Raw genomic sequence first — 21,098 nt, 5'->3', positions numbered from 1 at the left:
CCACCACTACTAAAAGCCCATAGATGTAGAACAAGGATGAGTTACTTTTACTGAGGTTCCTGCTTGTGGCACTAGAGGGGAAGAGGGAACGGTCTGGCTGCAACCTGGTACTCACTTCCCTAGGTTTGATTTAAGAAGGGAAGGAGGGTGGGTTTCCCCAGTCAATGCTCCCTTCATTTTTATAGCTTGTTGGAATCTCTCTTGAAATTACTCCCAAATGTGAGCTCTCCCATCTTGAAACTGATCAAATGGGATGCCAGGGAAACCCAAGTCTTTTCACCTAATGAGGTGGCAGAGGAAAACTTAAGTTCTGAGCTCAGGTTGGTAGGCCAAGGCTATAGTGACCAGTTCCCAAGTTAGACATCACTTTTGGCTTCAATTTAATTCAACATGGAACACTAATTGTATGCCTGGGTTCCCTTCCCATACTTATTCATACCCATTTGGCCCTGTCTTCTCTCAATATTGCTTTCTCATGTCAGATTACCTTCAAAAGGTCTCTGTTTACTCCCTCAGTTTCTATATTGAAAAAGTCATTGTCCTCTTCGTGTTGGTGTAAAGAGATAAGACACCCAGGACATTCACTTTAATCTTATATTTGTAATTTAAGTTACTTTTTTTCTGAACAGTTAAAAACAAAACAAAACACACTGTATTACCATGATCCTAGGTTGTGAACATATTGGTACATTGACTACACATCACCATAACATAATCACAAAAGTCAAAGCAGTCAGTACTGAAGAGTCTAGAGAATAAAGGCTGAGCCAACCGAAAGCTCTCAGGGAGGCTCACACTTGTTGCCAGGCCTGCCCCATAGCTGGAGTCCAGTGAACATCCGTCAGAACAGTCTGTGTTGGGCTTGATTTGGGAAAGTGTTAGTATCCTTGGTACCCAGAGATCTAACCCTTCCTGTTGGTCTTTTCCATCAGTGTCCAAGAAGAGAAAGGGACAGAGGGGAGGTGAAGCTTTATAATGCTGTTTACTGCACTGACCCTTAAACACCCACACAGCCACCCAGGAACCAGTTGGGTGGGCTGGAGAGATGTTGGCAGGTGTCATCTGCCTCCAGGAAATTTTAGGTCATAGGTACTTAGTTTCCAACAGAAGAGGTTTCTGGATTTCAATGCATTAAGTTCCACCTGGAATCAGCAGCCATAATCATGCTTTTTTGGTTTCTCTCCTCAGTTCCAAGGATTCTGAAGTCACAAATGAACTACAGGTAAAGGAACAAGAAGAGAAACTCAGCTTTAATCTACTAAGAGATGGCTGTCTTTTCAACACTGATTATGTTGAGACTGTGAATAACGTAAGGGGCTGTGGTCTGCCAGCGATCGGCTATGTGGATGAGGCCCGGGGAGATAAACTCAGCCTGCAGGTTCAGGTACACTTGGTAGAAGTGAGGGTTACTCTAGGAGGGAAGAGAGGAAGGCAAAAAGAAGCAAGGGCACCTTTTTCTGTTCTCCAGCTCGGGGAAGTCTGCTGAACTCAGAGAAATGAAGGAGGAGATCAGAAATACGGATTAAAGTCATATGGCAAACCTGATCATCAAACAGGTGGTAGGCATCGAAGCATCCCTTTTGACACTGGAAGTACTCTGGATTCCTCCAGAATCAAGCTTGCAGCCTAGCCTCTCTGGCCTGCGCTGTTCTAGGCAGGAAGGTATTACCATCTAAGATGCCAAGAAGGTCAACAATACAAAGGTGTCTAATTCTGGGGAAGAAAATTTTGCCCTAATTATTCTAATATTCCCCCCACCACTCCACCGCCAGCCCTGTGTTTCCACGTACAACCAAGTGCTAAGTAAGAAACAGACCAACCACAGCTATTCAGACCAATGGGTACCAGGAGACAGCAAAGGAGAAGAGTGCATATTTTCTTCTCTTCAGCTTTTGATTTTACAAAAGAAAAATAAAAAGGATTTTTCTTACTCAAGCAGAAAACAGAATGATTTAGGGATTCCAGGGTCTTTCCCAGAAACAAGCTATGAGGGCCAGACTTTATTACTTGTCAACAGAATCCCAGAGAGTCCCTATCTCTGAAGTTTCTGGTGAAGAGTCATTGGAAAGAATTTTGCCAAGGGACAAGTGTAAAAGGCCTCCCACTCACAATTCATGTCCATTTTCAAACTGCACATTAAGAAAGTAAAAGGATGTTCTCAGCAGTGGAAATACACACATATGTAGCAAGGCATGCTGGTTTTGTCCAAGGAGCCCCAGTGTGAACAGAGAGCTCACAAGTGCCCACAGAGTAACCAGGTGCAGGGGCATGCACACGCTCCTTGCCTGCCTTTGAACAGGATTCCTCCCATCTTTATGAGATGTTTCTTTCAGGCCTAAATTGGAATTTTAGTGAGAAGAGACTAATCTACAATGGGGACATTTCATTTCAGAGCCCAGAAACACCTTCAGCTCCTTTTCTACCATTCCTTTGGAGGTGTTGAGACTTCATTTCTCTTGTCTTTTTAAAAAGGTCAAACTTTATTTTTATTCTAGCCCAGTTGGGGATTAGTGATAATCGATTCCCACTGAAATCATGCAGAGATGGTAAGTGGCATTTACCTTCTCTGGAAACAAACTTCTACTTACCTGATTATTTCTTCTACAATGAACTGGTAAATGACCCCCAGGAGCTGAGAAATGTGACCGACAAGTTTTTCAGACCACTTAACTTCATTCCCATTTCCGTGAGCAGCAGAGGACAACCTGGAGAATATCCTCCATAGAGCTAATGGCTCCAGACTGCAGGGTTCACCCTTGATCTCATTTATGATGTACTGGACAAGCTCCTGTCAACATACCTTCAACTGAACCTAGATGAGAGAGCAAAACCCTGGGGACCAATGAATATTCCATGGTTCCACTTCCGAATAGCAGCATATAAGAGAAGGACTGGTAAAGTTACGGCTATTGGACAATATTTTGAAATAGCTCAAAATTCATGCCTCTTTAATGCCTGACCTGGGATGGCCCTCTGCCTCATCTATAGCAAAATCCTTAACCAATCAAAAAGCCATTAATAGTCAACACACACACACACACACACACACACACACACACAAAGTCAAGACAATAGACAAGGAACCCTGATAGTGGCTAAATAGAAGACATACATCTAGCATGTGGGTATTTGGTAAGGAAATTATATTCAGAAAATACTGGGTTGGCCAAAAAGTTCCTTTGGTTTTTCTGTAAGATGTGTGGAAAAATCCGAAAGAACTTTTTGGCCAACCCGGAATTTCCCAAGCAATGACAATCATTTCACTGGGAAATGTTTTCTGACTATAACCTGGAACTAAAAGCTTAAAAGCACTCATAAAGCAGGAAAGGGAAAATGCATATGCACAATCTGCCTCTCAGTACGTAACAAGATTCAGTCTGGGCATATTTTGGGAAGAGGATTCCTTCTGGCAAAGCAGAGGAAAGAGTGAGGATGACCCCCCCCCCCGCCCCCAACTAAAGGTGGCCTGGCTTTGAGGTCGCCTGCAACAGGATCCCATTCTGAAGTTTTTACAGCAGCTGGTTAAAAGGGGCCTTTCTTTTACTCAACTGCTTTGATATAACGGAAACAATGGGCCTGTCTGCTCAGCTTCCAAGGGAAGACTTGGAGACTGCCCTGTGCCCATTGATGGGTGTGTCTGTGCCACACAATATGGCTGGTGAAGGCCCATTCCTGCCCAGGGAAACAAGCCGGGCACATACTGATAGTACTCCCTGTGCCCCCAGGTTGGGGGGCACACGTGCCCTGCACCTGAAGCCTCTATAGCTGATTTTGAAGTGGCCAGTAAGCCTTGGCTCTTCCTGAAGTCCATTTATTTATGTTGCTCACCAACTGCCAGAGGAATTTTATTGGGGAGAGTGGAGAGTAAAATAAGGCCAAGAGAAGGAAGAAAAGGAAAGAGAAGGCATTTCTGTGCCATTAATAAACCCTGTGTGCCAAACTTCACCCTGATTCTCTCTCTGGCAGTTTTGCCTTTTATAAATACCAGGTTTGGAAAAGCAGAAGGAAGGTGCTGCAGAGCAAGGTTGAGATGATTAGCTTGATTTTTGAGAGACAATATTTACTGGCTTAAATGAAAAAGACATCACCTTTTAGTCTTGACCACCTGGTAAGCTAGCCTGATCGTGGTCTCGGCAAAGATACAGGCACGCCTGGGTACTTGCAGGCCCTGATGAGGAAATCAGAGATGCGAACCATTATGCAGAATGGCTCTGGCCATTTCAACCCCTTCTGTAGGCTGAGCCTTAGCAGTGATTTAAGATGAAGTACGCTTTTTATTACACATCTAATTGTTAATGAGAGGAAATGCAATCAGCAACTCCTTTCCACACTCTACATGGAATCGAGGAGACTGCTGAGTCCAGAAAAGATGTGGCCATTGAAGGAGCCCAGGAAATTTCTGCCCCTCCCCCCTTTTGTTTTGGGGGCGTGGGTGGGTGTTACAAGGAGAAGAGAGAAGAGGTGCAAATACGACGACAGTACCATGTCTGAGAATCCATCGTCGCCACATAGGGTCACTTGCAGCAAAAGCCTGGGTTTGAAATTTTGACTGAAGGGTACTTAACTCTTCTAAGTATTGCATTTTCTCATTTGCCTCATGATAACTGAGGATACTTTCTTCACACTCTTTCTTCTCAGGTGGAGCAGATAAACATGTTGAAGGGGAGTGGGAGAAGGGGCAAGAGGGACAGAAACAGAGAAAGAGATGGAAGGAAAGAGGCCCAGATCTTCCAGGGTGTACATTCTTGTTTTCTTTCTTTCTTGCCCCAGAGGCTACACAGACAGCTGTTTCCTCCTAAGCACAGTGGGGCTGGGCAGATCTTGCCAGGTGCTGGGTATTCTTGCAGTTTACAGGGAGACACTGGGTGCCGTCTGGCTTGAAGTTGTATCCCCTGTCCCTTAGAAGCGGCTCTCTCCCAGTAGGCTCCATAGGAAACTAGTTCTTCTGCTTAACGGCAAAGCAAGAGAGATTCTGGCAAAACACTAAATATATTTATGTCATCTCTGTCTGGAACCAAATGAGGAAAAAACAGGAGCAGGAGGAAAGAAGGAGGGGAGGTGGGGTTTAAAAGTTCCAATCATTCACAAAAGATAGAAGACATCTTCTGATAGCAGCACGGAAGCAGTCAGCTGTGCTGAGTAAACCATCCTGGGTCGACTGCAGACCAGCTGTGTCCCAACAGGAGTCTTAAAGCCCTGCTCCTCAGCTAGTCCGGGGAAAGTGGGTGGTAGTTTGATTGTTACTGTTGTTGCTCATCCTGGTATTGGCAGATACGTTAAATACTGCAACTTTAATGAGTCCTGTGCGAAAACAGAGCACATAGTCATTAATCCCTTTTCCTATATTTCTCACTTTCTCTAAGAGGAAAAGAATATTAAACTAGCTGTCAATTGGGGGAAAGGCTCAGGGGTCCTTCCTAATGCCCGCTTTCTGTCCATGCCATGCAGGAGCTTCTGTCAAAGGCTACATGGCCTGTTTGGGGACTCGGCAGGGCTCACTGACATGGTCAGGGCTGTAGTGCTCATGCAGAGTGACTCTGATATCTAGAGATTAAGAGTGACTATGGTGGGTGTAGCATCAAGCTTTCAGCTGCTCCCTATAATGGTAGAGCGGGCGAGGACAGCTCTGAGGCTCCAGCCCTTAGCAGCCATGAACGCAATGTGCCGCTAACAAAAGTGGGGGAGTGAGGTGAGGCCATCTGGTTGCTTGGCTGGAGGGGACTGGCAGTGTAGATGAGGGGAGAACCTGATTGTTAGATGTGTGCTCTAGAAGTGCTCCTAGTACCTTCAAGGACAGGTGTGTAGGTGGTGTCTGGAAATGTGGCCTGGAGATTAGGCAGAGGTTGGGACTACAGATACAAATTAGAGATGACAGCTGAAGCCTCGGGAAGAGATAAGGCAGCCAAAGCAGGGAACTCAGATAAGGAAGAAAAGCCCGAGACAGACTCTTAGTGGATGTCAATGTTTTAGGGGTGAGAGAAAGAAGGAGACATAAATAATCAGAGAGCCAGGAAGAATATTAAAAATGACAAAATGCCATCAAAATCTAAGGAGGAGAAAATTTTGGCAAAAGGAGGGGGTAGGTACATGACGACTACAATATTAATACTAATTAATGGCTTTTTAGTGAGGGCCTGTTATGTGCTAGACACTGTGCTAAGCACTAAGAATTTTACATATAACATTTCCAGGGGATCCTCACAACAGCTCTGTGTGGTAGGTATTGCAACTCTCATTTTACTAATAAGGAAACTAAGGCTCTGGGAAGTTATTTGCCCAAGGGCATGCAGCTAGGATTCTCACCTAGGCCTGTCTGTGTGCCTTGGTTGAGGAAGCAGTGCATCCTCTGTGAGAGAAGTGAGCACTGAAGCGAGCCCAGCAGGGCATGAAACACCCTGGTCAGAAGAACCACTATAGAAAGATGTGCAGAAAAGTGTTCTAAATGTGTACTTCTGGCACAAGAACGGAGGCAAGTATGGGAAACAAGGAATCACAATAATGGCAATCCTCCCCAGCAGCTAGTACAGTTTTCCCAAACCAGTGATTACCTATATTTGAACTGGTTAGGGCACCAAGTATGACCTAAATATACCACGGCTATAGATTAAGATGAACGTTAGGATCTTTTCCTGCCCCAGAGACAGGATGGAGACTTGAGTGGGAGATTATATGGAGTTCTCACCAACTCCAGAGCTACTTCCAAGGTCAAAAAATAGTTCTTTTCTTTTTTGGAGGCAGTAGGGAATGCGGATAAGGATAAAAGAAAAGCTACCTTTTACAATCAAATGATACTGACAAGGCAGAGCTGTGAGAAGGCAGCCCGATATTTCACCAAGAAATTCTTCCTTTCACACATTAGGTTATCTACTTGGGTTAAAGGGTCTCCATTAAAGGTGCTAGTTTAATCTGGGAATTACAAAGCCATAGGCTTTAGAGTCAATACTCTTAGTTTTGAAACTGATTCAAATCTCATTTTATTTTCTTAAAAATCCTACTAGATTACTGAGGCAGGAATATTAGTTCTACTACACAAGGATCATCTAGATCTAGTTCAAGAATCATCTAAGAACTGAGGCTGGCTACCTCAACCAAAGGCAGTGTCCAATGTGCAGCCCCCAGCCCTGTCTCATGGTGTCAGCTCCTGCTTTACAGGACTTGGAGATATAAAGGGCATGAGAAGCCTCCATGAACTCACAATACCTTACAGCCAATGTTCCATTTCCTACCCACAGTGCTATGTTCACAATTCTTTTTCATACCTGGGCAAGTCTGAGGTCAGTGTATGATTATTTATCTGGAGATATAAGTGTATGTTCGAGAAGGGGAGCGGGGGGGTTCAGCTTGGGCAGCTGGATCATTTAGGAAGTCCCAGATGAGGATTGTGTCATCATGTGAACTACTGACAATCTGGAATTCATCAAACTGGAGTCGGAAAACTCTTCCAGAATGCTCCTAAAGAAGCAGAAACAAAACTTTTGAACTACTCGAAATCAAAAGGACACAAATTCAGCAACTTGTCAAAAGGAGTCTATGGAAAGGCTATGCTGATGGTTTTCTCTACCATTTAGCTGTTTCAAGAATACAGAGAAAAACCTTAACTTGGATTAAAGGCAGGATGGAAAAGTCAAATATTGGGTAGTTGATTTCATATACAATCAAAGTAATATTTACTAGAGCTGATACATGTCAAATAGTACACTAGTTTCTCATTACTAACTCTCCTAGACTCAGGCTGAATGAGAACATTCCTCAGTACCTCCCTGGGTTTATCCTCTTCCCTGTATTTCTAGGATTCTTTTACAATCAGAGGCCAAGGACCGATGAGCAATAATAACTAGTGTGCTGGTATATAGTTATCAATTAACTCTCCCCAATTTGTAAAAGCATTTGCACATTTTATGGTCTAAAAATCTCTATCCTGGCTAATTTCAAGCTACCCATCTGAGTTCAACCAGCTTGCAAAATTCATGAACGTCTAACAATTGGCTCTCATAAGCCGGTATAAGCCTGTTTCACTTAGAATAATGTCCTCAAGTTTCATCCATGTTGTAGCATGTGACAGTATCTCCTTTCTAAGGCTGAATAATATTCTATTCTATTCCATTCTCTCTCTCTCTCTCTCTCTGTGTATGTATGTATGTGTGTGTATATATATATATATATATATATATATATTCACACAAACACACCACATTTTGTGTATACATTCATCTATCAATGGATACTTGGGTTGCTTCAATCTCTTGGCTATTATGAGTAATACTGCTATGAACATGAGTATGCAAAGATCTCTTTGAGATTCTGCTTTTAATTTTTTTGGATATATACCCAGAAGTGGGAGTGCTGGATCACACAGTAATTCTATCATTAATTTTCTGAGGAGCCACCATACTGTTTTCCATAGAGACTGCACTATTTTATATTCTTTACAAGATGTAAATTAGCTCATCAGATAGATGAGCATCTGTGTTCATAAGACATACTGGTCTGTAGTTTTCTTTTCTTGTTATATCTTTGTTTGGTTTCAGTATTAGGGTAATGCCGGCCTCACAGAATTAGGTAGCAAGTATTCACTCTGCTTCTATCTTCTGGAGGAAATTATAGAGAATTAGTATAATTTCTTCCTTCAACATTTAATAGAATTCACCAGTGAACCCATCTGGGCTTGGTGCTTTCTGTTTTGGAAGGTTATTAATTATTTATTAAATTTCTTTAATAGGTATAGGTCTGTTCAGAATGTCTATTTCTTCCTAAGTTGTAGAAGATTGTATCTTTCAAGGGATTGGTCCATTTCATCTGGGTTATCAATTCTGGGGGCATAGAGCTGTTCACAGTATTCCTTTACTAGAATCCTTTTAATGTCCATGGGATCTGTAGTGATGCAAAGTTTAATATCAAAAATCAATGTAATACAGCAATTAACAGAATAAAGGTGAAAACCATATGGTCACCTCAATGGATGCAGATAAAAGCATTTAACAAAAACCAACATCCAGGGCTTCCCTGGTGGCACAGTGGTTGAGAGTCCGCCTGCCGATGCAGGGGTTGCGGGTTCGTGCCCTGGTCCGGGAAGATCCCACATGCCGCGGAGCGGCTGGGCCCGTGAGCCATGGCCTCTGAGCCTGCGTGTCCGGAGCCTGTGCTCCGCAACGGGAGAGGCCACAACAGTGAGAGGCCCACATACCGCAAAAGAAAAACAAACAAAAAAAACCCAACATCCATTCCTAATAAAAGCTCTCAGCAATCTGGGAACTGAAGGGAACCTCCTAATCCCCTGACAATGTATCTATGAAAAACCTATGGCTAACATATATCTATATAAAAGTATATATAAAATGGTAAAAGACCAAATGCCTTTTCCCAAAGATAAGGACATCCACTCTTACCAATTCTTTTGAGCACTGTACTGATGGTCAGTACAATAAAACAAAAAAGAAAAATGGAAGGTACACAGATTGGAAAAGAAGTGTATTTGTACATATTTGCAGTGAACAATCCAGAAATCAAAAATTTTAAATACCATTTATAATAGCATTAAAAAAAACAAATACTTAAGGATAAATATGACAAAAGATGTATAAGACCTTTACGTTGAAAGCTATAAAACATTGCTGAGAAATTTTAAAAGACCTAAATAAATGGTCTTTATTTAGAAGAAAATTTAATATTGTTAAGAAGTCAATTCTTGCCAAATCGATCTAGATTCAACATGATCCCAATGAAAATCTCAGCAGACTTTTTGTTGTTGAAATTGGCAAACAGATTCTAAAATTCACATGAAAATTCAAAGAATCCAAAATACTTTGAAAAAGAACACAGTTGAATGACTTAACACTACTTGACTTAAAGGGTTATTAAAAAGCTGCAGTAACCAAGATAGTATAATATTGGCATCAAGATAGACAAAAAGAGCAATGGAACTGAGTAGGTCCGTAAGTAGACCCACACATATATGGTCAATTTGTTTTTGACAAAGCTGCTATTAAGAAGAAAAAGGGGAAACAAATCTCCAAAGCCATTAATGGTATCTTCTCTATGTCAGGCAGTTGTTCTACAGCAATAAATAAACATAAAAATCTAAAAAAAAAAAAAAAAAAGAAGATGACGAAGACGAAAAAGGAGAGTCTTCTGAATAAATGGAGGTGGAACAATCAGATATCCATATGAACTTTGATCCATACCTTGTACCATCTGCAAAAACTAACTCAAAATGAATCACTGACTAAAATGTAAAACCTCAAAGTATAAAACTTCTCGAAGAAAATAGAGGGGAAAATCTTTGTGACATTGGATTAGGCAAATAAATTTTTTTTTTAAGATATAATAGCTAATAACATAATCCCTAACAGAAAAATTGACACACTGGACTTAATCAAAATTAATTTCTGCTTTTCAAAAGATACTTTAAAGGGAATAAAAAAACAAACCATGGACTGGAAAAAAAATATTTGCAAATCACATACCTAACAAAGGACTTGTATGCTGAATATGCAAAAGAATCTTAAAACTCAATAATCAGAAAGCCACTCAATTTTTAAAATGGGCAAAACATTCAAACACTTCAGCAAAGTAGGTATATGGATGGCATATAAACATATGAAAAGATGCTCAACACTGGGGCTTCCCTGGTGGTGCAGTGGTTAAGAATCTGCCTGCCTATGTAGGGGACACAGGTTCAATCCCTGGTCTGGAAAGATCCCACATGGCGTGGAGCAACTAAGCCTGTGTACCAACTAAGCCCGTGTACTGCAACTGCTGAGCCTGTGCTCTAGAGCCTGCGAGCCACAACTACTGAGCCTGTGTACCACAACGACTGAAGCCCGTGCGCCTAGAGCCCGTGCCCTCCAACAAGAGAAGCCACCTCAATGAGAAGCCTGCACATGGCAACGAAGAGTAGCCCCCACTTGCTGCAACCAGAGAAAGCCTGCACGTAGCAATGAAAACCCAATGCAGCCAAACATAAATAAATTTTTTTTAAAAGTCCCCCTTTAAAAAAAAAAAAAAAGATGCTCAACATTATTAACATTAGGGACATAAAATTAAGATCACAATGCAGTACAATGACACACTTATTAGAAGGATTCAAAAAAGACTGTACTAAGTATTGGTGAGGATATGGAGTAACTGGAACTCTCATGCACAGTTGTACTACCATGTTAAACTGTACAATGCTTTGGAAAACAGTTTGGCAGTTGCTAAAAATATTAATAATATACTTACCATGTGACCTAGCCATTCTGTTTCTAGGATTTATCCCAGAGAAATGAAAATATATGTTCATACAAAGACTTGTACATAAATGTTTATAGAAACTTTATTTGTAATAGGTCCAAACTGGAAATAACCTAAATTTTCATCAATTAGCAAATGGATAAATAAATTTTGGTATAACCATACAATGGGATACTCCTCAGCAATTTTCAAAAAGGAAAATTGCTCTATATGAACAACATGGGTGAATCTCAAAATAATTATGCTTTGTGAAATGAAACAGGCAAAAAAGAGTACATACTGTTATGATTACATTCATAAAACACTAGAAAATGTAAACTAATCAATACTGACAGAAAGAAGATCCGTGGCTGCCTGGGGATAGGAGCAAGGAAAAGTGGGGTGGGATGGGAAGGAGGGATTACTATGTAATAGGGGGCATAAGGATATGTTCATTATTTGGCTGAAGTGATGTTTTCACTGTTTTGTACATACGTCAAAATTTAGCAAGTTGTATACTTAAATATGCTCATGTTATTGTATGTCTATTATACCACAATAAATGTTTTTAAAAACTTAGTAAGACAACTCAATAAATAAATGAGGATGAGATGTGAAGACACTTCAAAAGAAGCACATGAAAAGATGTTCTATACCATTAGCTATCACAGAAATGTAAATTAAAACTACAACCACTACACACCTACTCAAATGGCTGTAATGTTTTTAAAAACTGACAACACCAAGTCCTGTCAAGGATGTGGAAAAATTGGACATTCACACATTGTTTAGTGGAAATGTAAAATGGTTTGCATTCGCAAACTCCCAAAATGCTACTTTGGGAAACAGGTTGGTAGTTTCTTTTAAATTTAAATATATATTCAGAAATCATACTCCTAGGTATTTACCCAAGAGAAATGAAAGAAAAAAATGTATATACAAAAGCCTGTATGGGAATGTTTTCAGTATCACCAAAGACTGAAAACATTCCACATGTCCTTAAACTGGTGAATGAATAAAGAAATTAGTTCATCCATACAATGGAATACCACTCAGCAATAAAAAGGAACAAAGTATTAACACATGCAACAATGTGGATGAATCTCAAAAGAAGTGAAAAAAGCCAAGTGCAAAAAGCTACATAAATATGATTTAATTTATATGACACTCATAGCAAAACTATAGGGACAGTTGCTAGGGGTTGAGGAGAGGGGATTAATATGAAGGGGTATCATTTTTGGGGTGATGGAAATGTTCTATATCTTGACTGTGGTGTTTACACAATTGCAAAATTCATAGAAGTACACTAAAAAAGGGACAAATTTTGCTGTATGTAAATTATACTTCAAAAATCAAATGAATTAAAGTACACACTTTAAAAAACCACGTGTGAAACATGCAGGTAAAGCAGGTCTGGTGCTATAAGAATGAGCTTTAAATCCAACAAGGGAGACAAAGAAATGCATCTCCCTCTTCTCCAAAGCAGAGGCTGCCTAAATGTTGAGAGTCAGGATTCAGAACACTGGGCTTCAAATGCTTGCTCTCATCTTTTCCCTGAATTGTGCAAAAGATTTGTCCTCCCTGGTGCCCCAGCTAATCTTTTTCTAGTGGAAGCAGCTTTCAAACCTTAAGCCATTTTCTGATCTGGGCCTTTGGCTAACACCACGATAAAGAACTTGGTGCTTTTGAGGTGACATTCTTCCTTCTATGTCACTTCTTTGCCCAAATATCAAGATGTTTGGGCAAGGGGGTATATTAGTATAAAAGAGACGAGATTTAAATTGCTGCAGGCGGCATGCCTTAAACAGGAAGCGTAACTCAGGGGCTGACCAGGGGGTTCACACAGACTCCCCTGGCACTTTTTGCAGGCACAGGTGTGCAGGTCCTCAGATTCTGGACAGGTTCCAATTGAGTAATTATGTTCTCTCTCCCTAAGTACCCCCTACTGTTTCTGGCGGATAGAGAATTCTTATTCACTTCCTGTACTAAACTGTGTGTAGAGCTGCCGTGCAGCTGTTGAACAGCTGCCACATTCTTCTCCATATACAGTCTCTAAAGCACTTTTGGATGAAAGGCAGCTATATAAACATATTTTATTGTCATGTATTGGTTGCCTTTCCACTTAGTAGTAGGCTTTGTGAAGTTCCAACTATCAAATCCAGCTCTGTATTCCACAGCACATCAATGTTAATTTCTTTCCCTTCCTGCTCCCCAAACCCCTCTAAACAATAAGGCTCTTACCACAAGGGTCCGTAGACAGAGAGTTCCTGCAGGAGCACGGGGGTCCAAAGCAGCTACAAGATCCCACACCTTAATTTTTCTAAAGATCAAAAAGGGGACAAAAATCTTAGTTAAAAGCAAAATTAAGGGAACACAGGAAGAACAGTAAAAAGTCACGGCAATAAATATGTACGGCGAAGATAGTTTATAAGTGCAGCTCACAGAAATATACAAAAACTTTTTTGTTTTGGAGACTCAGTCCTTGCATTCATTCTTAAAAGTGGAAAATGTACGTGATTAACCTAAAAACGAGAAACAGGTTAGCTTTAACCAAACTGAAGAGAGTGAATGGTAAAGTTACACCATACTTTGGGCCAAAAGGAGTTCTTATATCGATACATTAGAACTCTTAATGATAGAAGAGATCACTTAGACCTAGAAACCTATAACTCTGAGGCATCTTCTTTCTGGTCAATTCTAAGAATGGCTCACGTCACACATATCAGAGGACTGGGGTCCATTTAAGAGCTCTGGAGTTGATATAAGCAAATCCTCATATTTTGATTTAAATAAGAAAAGTATAGCTCTTCTATAAATCAAGTATAGGTCATGTCTCCTCAAGGTAAGTATTAACAACAGAAAAAACCCAAGAAAAGTGGGTATAGATCAAAACCAGGGCAATGAGAAAATACAACCTTGGACTAATCTGGAACATGTCATCATACCCTGAACAATTTCCCAAGGGTAGAACAGTGATGGCTGACTCAAAGCAGAGGAAGTGGGTCTCTTAACACTTACTGCTGCTGCTTGAGTTGTCTTAATATATCAGTATAGCCAGCTCATAAACTAAGATAATGTTGTAAGTTAGTTTCTGATATTTACAAAAGCTGCCAGGGACCTCCTTGGTGGTCCAGTGATTAAGACTCTGTACTCCCAAGGCAGGGGGCCTGGGTTCGATCCCTGGTTAGGGAACTAGATCCCACATGCCACAACTAAAAAGATCCCACGTGCTGCAACTAAGACCCGGCGGAGCTAAATAAATAAATATAAAAATAAAATAAAATAAAATAAAAAGCTGCCAATATTTGAACTGTGACCTTCTACTTCCCCAAATCAGGCACCTTGATGAGGAGAAATGATAGAGAGCACTTCATAAGTGAATACACTTTTGTAAGAATTTACTATGTGCTTATTAGCATTGCTGGACATGGGATCTATCCACAACATGAATGGACTCTATGACCATTCGAAATCAGACTAAAGGAAAGTAAAGATTACTTAACTCATTGTGACTGAAATGCTAGAAGTGAGGACAAGAGGGCTGTACTTTTAGGAATCACTAAGAGGGATAAAAATTCAAGACTGTACCATACTAAGCGCCACCCCACCCTCAAGATATTGCCCTCCAACGTTTCAGCTTTATTAATAAGTCACTATTTTATATTCATATCCTGATATAGTGGGTTTACCCAGTTCTTTGCTTTATATGGCAAAATGGATAAATATATAACCAAAAAGCCAAAATATTAATGAAATTCATGAGCAAACAAGTACAATTAAATGATTGGGAAGCATATTTTAGAAAAGAGTAAACAAAGGAGAGGTGAATATATGGATTAGACACAAGAAATATTGTATCAGATTTTTTCTGTGATATCTATAATCTTTTAGAGACAAGGAAAGGTTATATTTAACATTCTGAGGCAGGAGTGATTAACAGGTAGATTTTTAAAAAACGCTGTTAGCAAACTCACCCATCATAGGCTCCACTGACTATCCTCTTGTTATCGAATCGAATACAGCGCACCAATTCCTCATGGCCTTCTAACACTCGTAAGCATGCACCACATTCTATGTCCCATAATCTAAAAGAGAAAATTGAGTCAAGTGAATTTTCAGGTATTCTTTTCTAAGCTTGGAATGTTATAATAACATACTTCATACGTCTTTTAAAATATCCAAAAAATAAAATCAATCAACACTCATACACAAATGTATTACTTTCAGTGTGATTTATTTCTTTTCTGCCGTATAAGCAGAAAAATGTACGATTTAAGTTCAAATATGCAGTATATATTTTCAAAGCACCAACCTTCATATAATTCTGTAATCAGGGTCACCAAGGAATATAAAAGATGAATTCAATGTACACAGTTGCCTATGAAGGAAATGACCAAGCCAAGAAAAATAATGTTTCCTAAAATCACAATTACTAAGAATGAGACGCAGTATCAGTGACATCCTGCCCTCACAAAGTATGTCCACCTTTGTCACTGAGGACACTCTCTGCTGTCACCCCACTGTCCAGGACAGTTTTTCTCATATAATGGAAATGCAAAGTAAGTTCTCAAAAACTTTTATATACTAATTTAAATTATGTATGCTTTCTGACCAATCCAAAGGATTTCTAGGAATGATAATTTCCTTAGATATAACAATATCTATCTGTTTTTTCAATAGCCTTTTCATTCCTTAGTACTTCTTTGAAGGAGGGGGAGAGGGTTGATAAATCTTCCAAATTCTATTCATATGAGTGTCATTCATCTTCATGAAGGATAAATACCAAAAAGTACTTCAATTTGTGGATTCTTCATAATTTTTTCATAATTTCAAAGACTGGTAACTCCCTGGCTAATTATGTAATGCTAAGAAAACAAAATGCACAATTTCTAGCAGGGAAACAAATCTCTTTTCTTTTTTTAGAACAGTGGCAAAGAGAAAAGGCCTTTAGCTATTTATTAGCACTTTTCAACTGCAGACAGGAGAAATTTAAAGAGAAGGGCCTTCAGCCTCCATTTTTATCTCTCTTGCTCACTTCCTCTTTCAAGCAGTTCTTTTTAAATAGGTCTATATGGTGATAAAACTATTACAGGAAGGAAACACATCAACAAAAGGCTTTGCTATGCTGCCTCTCTGCTTGGGGCAAACTTTTGATCTGTAAGAAGCTACAGAAACTGAAAAATGTTTTATTATAAACTTAACACAGTTGAAAATCTGTTTGATCTGTGCACGAACAATGAATGGCAGGATAACAGTGATCCCTTCTGGGCAAGGGCACCTGCTGCTCACCTGATAGTGTTGTCAGATGAGCCACTCACGACCAGCCTGTCTCTGTACTGCAAACAGGCAATTCCGCGTTTGTGTCCATTTAAGGTCCTTACAAATTCACAAGTACTTGTGTTCCATACCTGAAATAAAAATAGCATTTGGCAGTTGATCTGGTGCTTTTACTAGTAAAATCTATGGCAACTGGAGTTTTTGGGAAGCAGAAAATAGGACTGAACTAATAGGGGGAATTCAACTTTTCAAACCAATCCAAATCAAACCAAAAAATGACAAGTTTAATTCATAGTAATGTACGGCTAATTTGTAGCTGGCTGCTATCACATGAGAATCCTCAAACTGATGTACTCTTATGGGGTTAGTCTGGTCTTGCAGACAAATTTTCTTGAACCTAAATTTACCCCTGCCCTTTTCATACTCACCATTATTTATAGGAATAAAAACCTAATTCAAATTGTCACACAACCTATCTCACTCATTACCTTTTTACGCATAAACTAGTAGTTGATTTAAATATTAAGTATTCTACAGTGAGGGTTAAGTATGAAACTGCCCTTGAGCAGATTTCCACATGAACTTCCCTTTTCTAAGTTGGGGACTTACTGAAAAATGCCTTTTTACCTTTATAGTCCTATCCCCAGATGCAGAAACGATGTACTTGTCATCAAAGTCCACGACATTGACTGCAGCTCGGTGTCCAACAAGCACCCTCCTGAGGGTGATGTCAGTTGGGGAGGCCATATCCCACACCGCAATGGAACGGTCTTTGGAACAGGTCACCATCATGCCATTATTGAAACGCAAGTGCAGAACTGCTTCACAATGGTGAATCAATGTGTTTAGCATTTCACCTGTATTTACATCCCACACCCTGGAACAAACAACATTAAGGTTATCCGAGATTGAGGAGGAGCTCATGCTACAATCTATTACAAGTATTGGACCACCTCACTCCCCACCCTTCCCACCCTATTCTCATAGTTAGTGTTACACCCTACTTTCCTTCTGCAGCTCTGAAGTTGAGCTGAGTTAAAAGTGTACTGATGGATCATGGGGAAGTGGTAGACAGAGGGCTGGACTGGGAGAGAAGGAAGAGGAAGGGGATGGGATGCTGTCAATGTGAAATCTGGGCTAGTTTCAGGGGGCTGGAATGAGGTTGCAGCGACCATCACCAGAGAATTGGCCACAGACTTCAAGATTATCATATACCTTCTAACATTCAATCTGTTACATTTTAAACTGGGAATCTGATTAATAATAACTACAGCACTGGTGGTCCCACAGACAGCCCTCAGGTCCTAGACTGACATAGGCCAAGAAGCTTCCCTAACAGACTGACTTAGTACTATGCATTTGAGTTTAATGATGCTGGACCTTTTCACCACATAGATCAAGGCCTAAAATTATCTAGACTCTAAATGTAAGGCCCCATTTCTGTGCTTTAAATGAGTGTAGGGATCAAGAACAGCCATCCCAATATCAATATGGGCTTCACAGCAGAGTGTGTGACCCTTGGATAGCTTGAGAATTTTTTGTGAAGGTATATTTTACTTTGATCACTCTATTTTTGTATATTTACTTTGTTTTTTACAACACATTTTATTTCTTTTTTCAGTTTAACCCTCTTTTAGAAAATCATTTTTTCCCTTGTCCTATAAATGATGTTAGCCTTTACAATCTTTCAGCTTCCTTGAGGCACTCCACAAGCACCAATAAATGTTAAATGTTGATAACTCTAAGAACAGAATTTGCTGTGCCTTTAAGTCAAAAGACAAGAAACAGGAATGGCCTTTTCTATTCACAGAGGATAACTTGGAATGGTAAACATTTAGCTTCAGAGAATCTAACAATGCAGTTAACTGCTTTTTTCCCTATTTTTTTAAAGTTACTTTTGATGCATTATGTTTGCTAAATCCTTTAGCTCAAGGCAAAATTCCTAACAGAGGTTTCTAGTAGTGCTGCTAGTACCCAGAACTCAAGCTACAGTGGACTCCAGCAGCATAATGGCTGTGTCATCAAATCACTAATGCCTCTGGAAATTGAAGGTCCCTCCCTGAGTGAAGCTTGCAATTAAAAACTGCAGGGACAGCAGGGGAGGGGTTGACAAAGAGAGAGCTTTGCTCACCTGTACACATTTTAAAGGAGATACGCATGCCTGTACTACAGTTATAACCACTTGAAAGGAAGGCTTCATTCCATTCATGTCATTCCCCCATGAGGTGGCTTTTGTAAGAAATGCAAGGTATACCAAGTTTCTGTAATAGATGATTCCCCCAAATCAAAATAGAATATGTAGTTTCTTTTTTTTTGTAATTAAAATTTTTTTTTATTTTTAAATATTTATTTATTTATTTAGGCTGTGCCTGGTCTTAGTTGCGGCACGTGGGATCTAGTTCCCTGACCAGGGATAGAACCAAGGCCGCCTGGATTGGCACTGCAAACAAAGTCTTAACCACTGCACCACAAGGGAAGTCCCTGTAGTTTCTTAAATGTACAAAAATGTAAACTTACCGTAACCATTCCTAAATCAAGTTTTCTAGTTTTAGACTGACACAATGATGGGGAGAGCTGGTGGTTTATTCTTTTTTGGTTATGAAGTTTCTTAACTGTGTTCATGCAAATACATACAAAATTACTATCTAAGACAGAACAGAGTGAATCTGATATTTCAGAGTTCAAAAGATCATTTGAAATTTTCTACCTGACTGTGGAATCCGATGATCCAGTTATGATCACCCTCTCGTCATACTGGAGACACAGGACAGAACCTGTGTGGCCTGTGAGAATTCGCTTGCATTCCAATGTGCTTTTATCCCAGATCTAGGATGGCAAACAAGATCCTTTTGATCATTATGATAATGGGGTGCTGCAGAGACTTGCTGGCTCTATTATGTGTTTGATTCCCCAAAAGAATCAAAGCCCGGAGTAGTGTTGAATGCATTCTTTCCTATACGTATAGCTAAGCACCTATATACATGTGGCTTCAGTACTAATGCAGACTTTATCCTTTTCATTAAGGAACAGCGGTAGCCTATAATTATGTGAAGGCCAAAAGAGTAATAGCCCATTCAGTGCACTTTAAGAAGAGAATTTAACCCTAGCCCTATCCACTTGCATGCATTTCTGGAGGGAAGCAGGCATTTTTCCTTTAAGGAAATTTTGGCTTTTGGACTGGAAACAATCTAAAACTCTTACTTTCTGGAAATACTGCTTAGAGTTTATGCTTGATTGCTTTATACTGTGGTCGTCCTCACCCCTTCTGCTAACTTCCCATAACTGAAGAGACCTCACCTTGATTGTGTTATCTCGAAGGCCGCTTACTATCTTCTGATCATCATACTGTAAACAATAAACTCCTTTGCTTGTTTCACTTCGGCAGTGGATTCTCTGTAAGCTATGTCTTCCACATCTCCAATTAGATTCTATTGTCTGAGAAGAAGGAATGGTAAAGAAGCAATAATTAGGAGAGGACTAGAACTAAGCTCTTATCTGACTTTCATGGTAACCAATGACAAATGCTCAATGCTTTACTCTACTGGATATATAAAACTTAAGGCATTTTTTTTAAAAAGCCACTATTTAACGCTGTAAAACATTTTTCCACGTGCAAAGTAATTAAAGATTTATTTTCTAGAACTCTCCTGTATATAACTCGTTGAACTAAATAATAAACCTGCTAGAAAGAAGAGACTGTTCACCAACAGAGGGCAAGCTATGAACCACATGAGGTTACCTACTCAGTGCTCATTTTTCATTTGTGGTGGCCATTTCTACCAGTGAACTTCCACAGAGGCTCAATTCAGAAGATATTTGAATAATGGCTTATAAGTGCAACTTTAGCAGTTTCACTGCTGTTATCGTATTCTCTCATCTATTTATCTATCAGTAAACAGTTTTTAAAAGCTTAAAAGTTTTTTTGCCTGGGAATTTACTATATTTTACCTATCCTACTCACTTGTAAAGAAATTGATTTTTAACCCACACAATAAACCCTAATGGGTTTGCTGTAGCAATGCTGTTACTGAAGAATGTTGATGATTCTCTAGTATTTGGCAAATACCCAAATATACATAGATTCTTACCTCAATATCTTGTATGATTTTAGGATAAAGTGCTCTATAAAAAGAGTTGGGAGGAGCATTCCCATCAGGAGGTTTGTTTTTGAATAAATACTGTCCCCTAAAAAACAACAAATATTTCCCAATAAAAATCATAATATTATACATTTACAAGGAACTTCCTATTTCTTCAAAGTGTTTTCACAGTTACCATTCCATATAATCTCCATAACTAGCCTGGAGAGGTGTGAAGTTAAGCTCAATTTCAAGAGTCCATGTCAAGGAGGAACTTTCTGGGCTCAAAGGAACTCTGCCAACATTGATTTGCTTTTGGGTAAAACATGATGATTTCTAGTATAGAACATCAGAGTGTCAGGCCTTCAGGAATATTATGTCAATAGACAAATGGAATGCACACATTCAGAATTCATCTACTGACAATCAGACCACTGTACAGACAGATTCATTGGCCTTATCTTTTGAAAATTTTGTTTGTGATAATAACTACCACCTTTGAACTAGGCACATGCCCCAAAGACTTTTTTT

The 21,098-nt window shown here is 39.7% G+C and overlaps 1 protein-coding gene across 5 annotated transcripts in view; it reads right to left on the bottom strand.

The window, feature by feature from the left end:
- Positions 1 to 597: 597 nt before the first annotated feature.
- BTRC (beta-transducin repeat containing E3 ubiquitin protein ligase) overlaps positions 598 to 21,098 on the bottom strand; it is a 183,587-nt gene continuing 163,086 nt past the window's right edge. For 4 of the 5 annotated variants that reach the window (XM_082673809.1, XM_082673805.1, XM_082673807.1 and 1 more), the window contains 9 exons: positions 20,577 to 20,673; positions 19,786 to 19,923; positions 19,196 to 19,314; positions 17,116 to 17,365; positions 16,501 to 16,619; positions 15,186 to 15,296; positions 13,453 to 13,531; positions 7,260 to 7,452; positions 598 to 5,301 (listed from right to left, as the gene is read on the bottom strand). In XM_082673809.1, the coding sequence (XP_082529935.1) occupies positions 7,291 to 7,452; positions 13,453 to 13,531; positions 15,186 to 15,296; positions 16,501 to 16,619; positions 17,116 to 17,365; positions 19,196 to 19,314; positions 19,786 to 19,923; positions 20,577 to 20,673 (1,075 nt within the window). In that variant the 3' untranslated portion in view covers positions 598 to 5,301; positions 7,260 to 7,290. The remainder of the gene's footprint in view (positions 5,302 to 7,259; positions 7,453 to 13,452; positions 13,532 to 15,185; positions 15,297 to 16,500; positions 16,620 to 17,115; positions 17,366 to 19,195; positions 19,315 to 19,785; positions 19,924 to 20,576; positions 20,674 to 21,098) is intronic. The other variant, XM_082673808.1, reaches the window with a different exon arrangement.

Source organism: Grampus griseus (genome assembly GCF_964374135.1).
Source record: "Grampus griseus genome assembly, chromosome: 16".
In the NCBI taxonomy this organism is placed as follows: Eukaryota; Metazoa; Chordata; class Mammalia; order Artiodactyla; family Delphinidae; genus Grampus; species Grampus griseus.
This window is presented reverse-complemented; position numbering and strand designations above follow the sequence as displayed.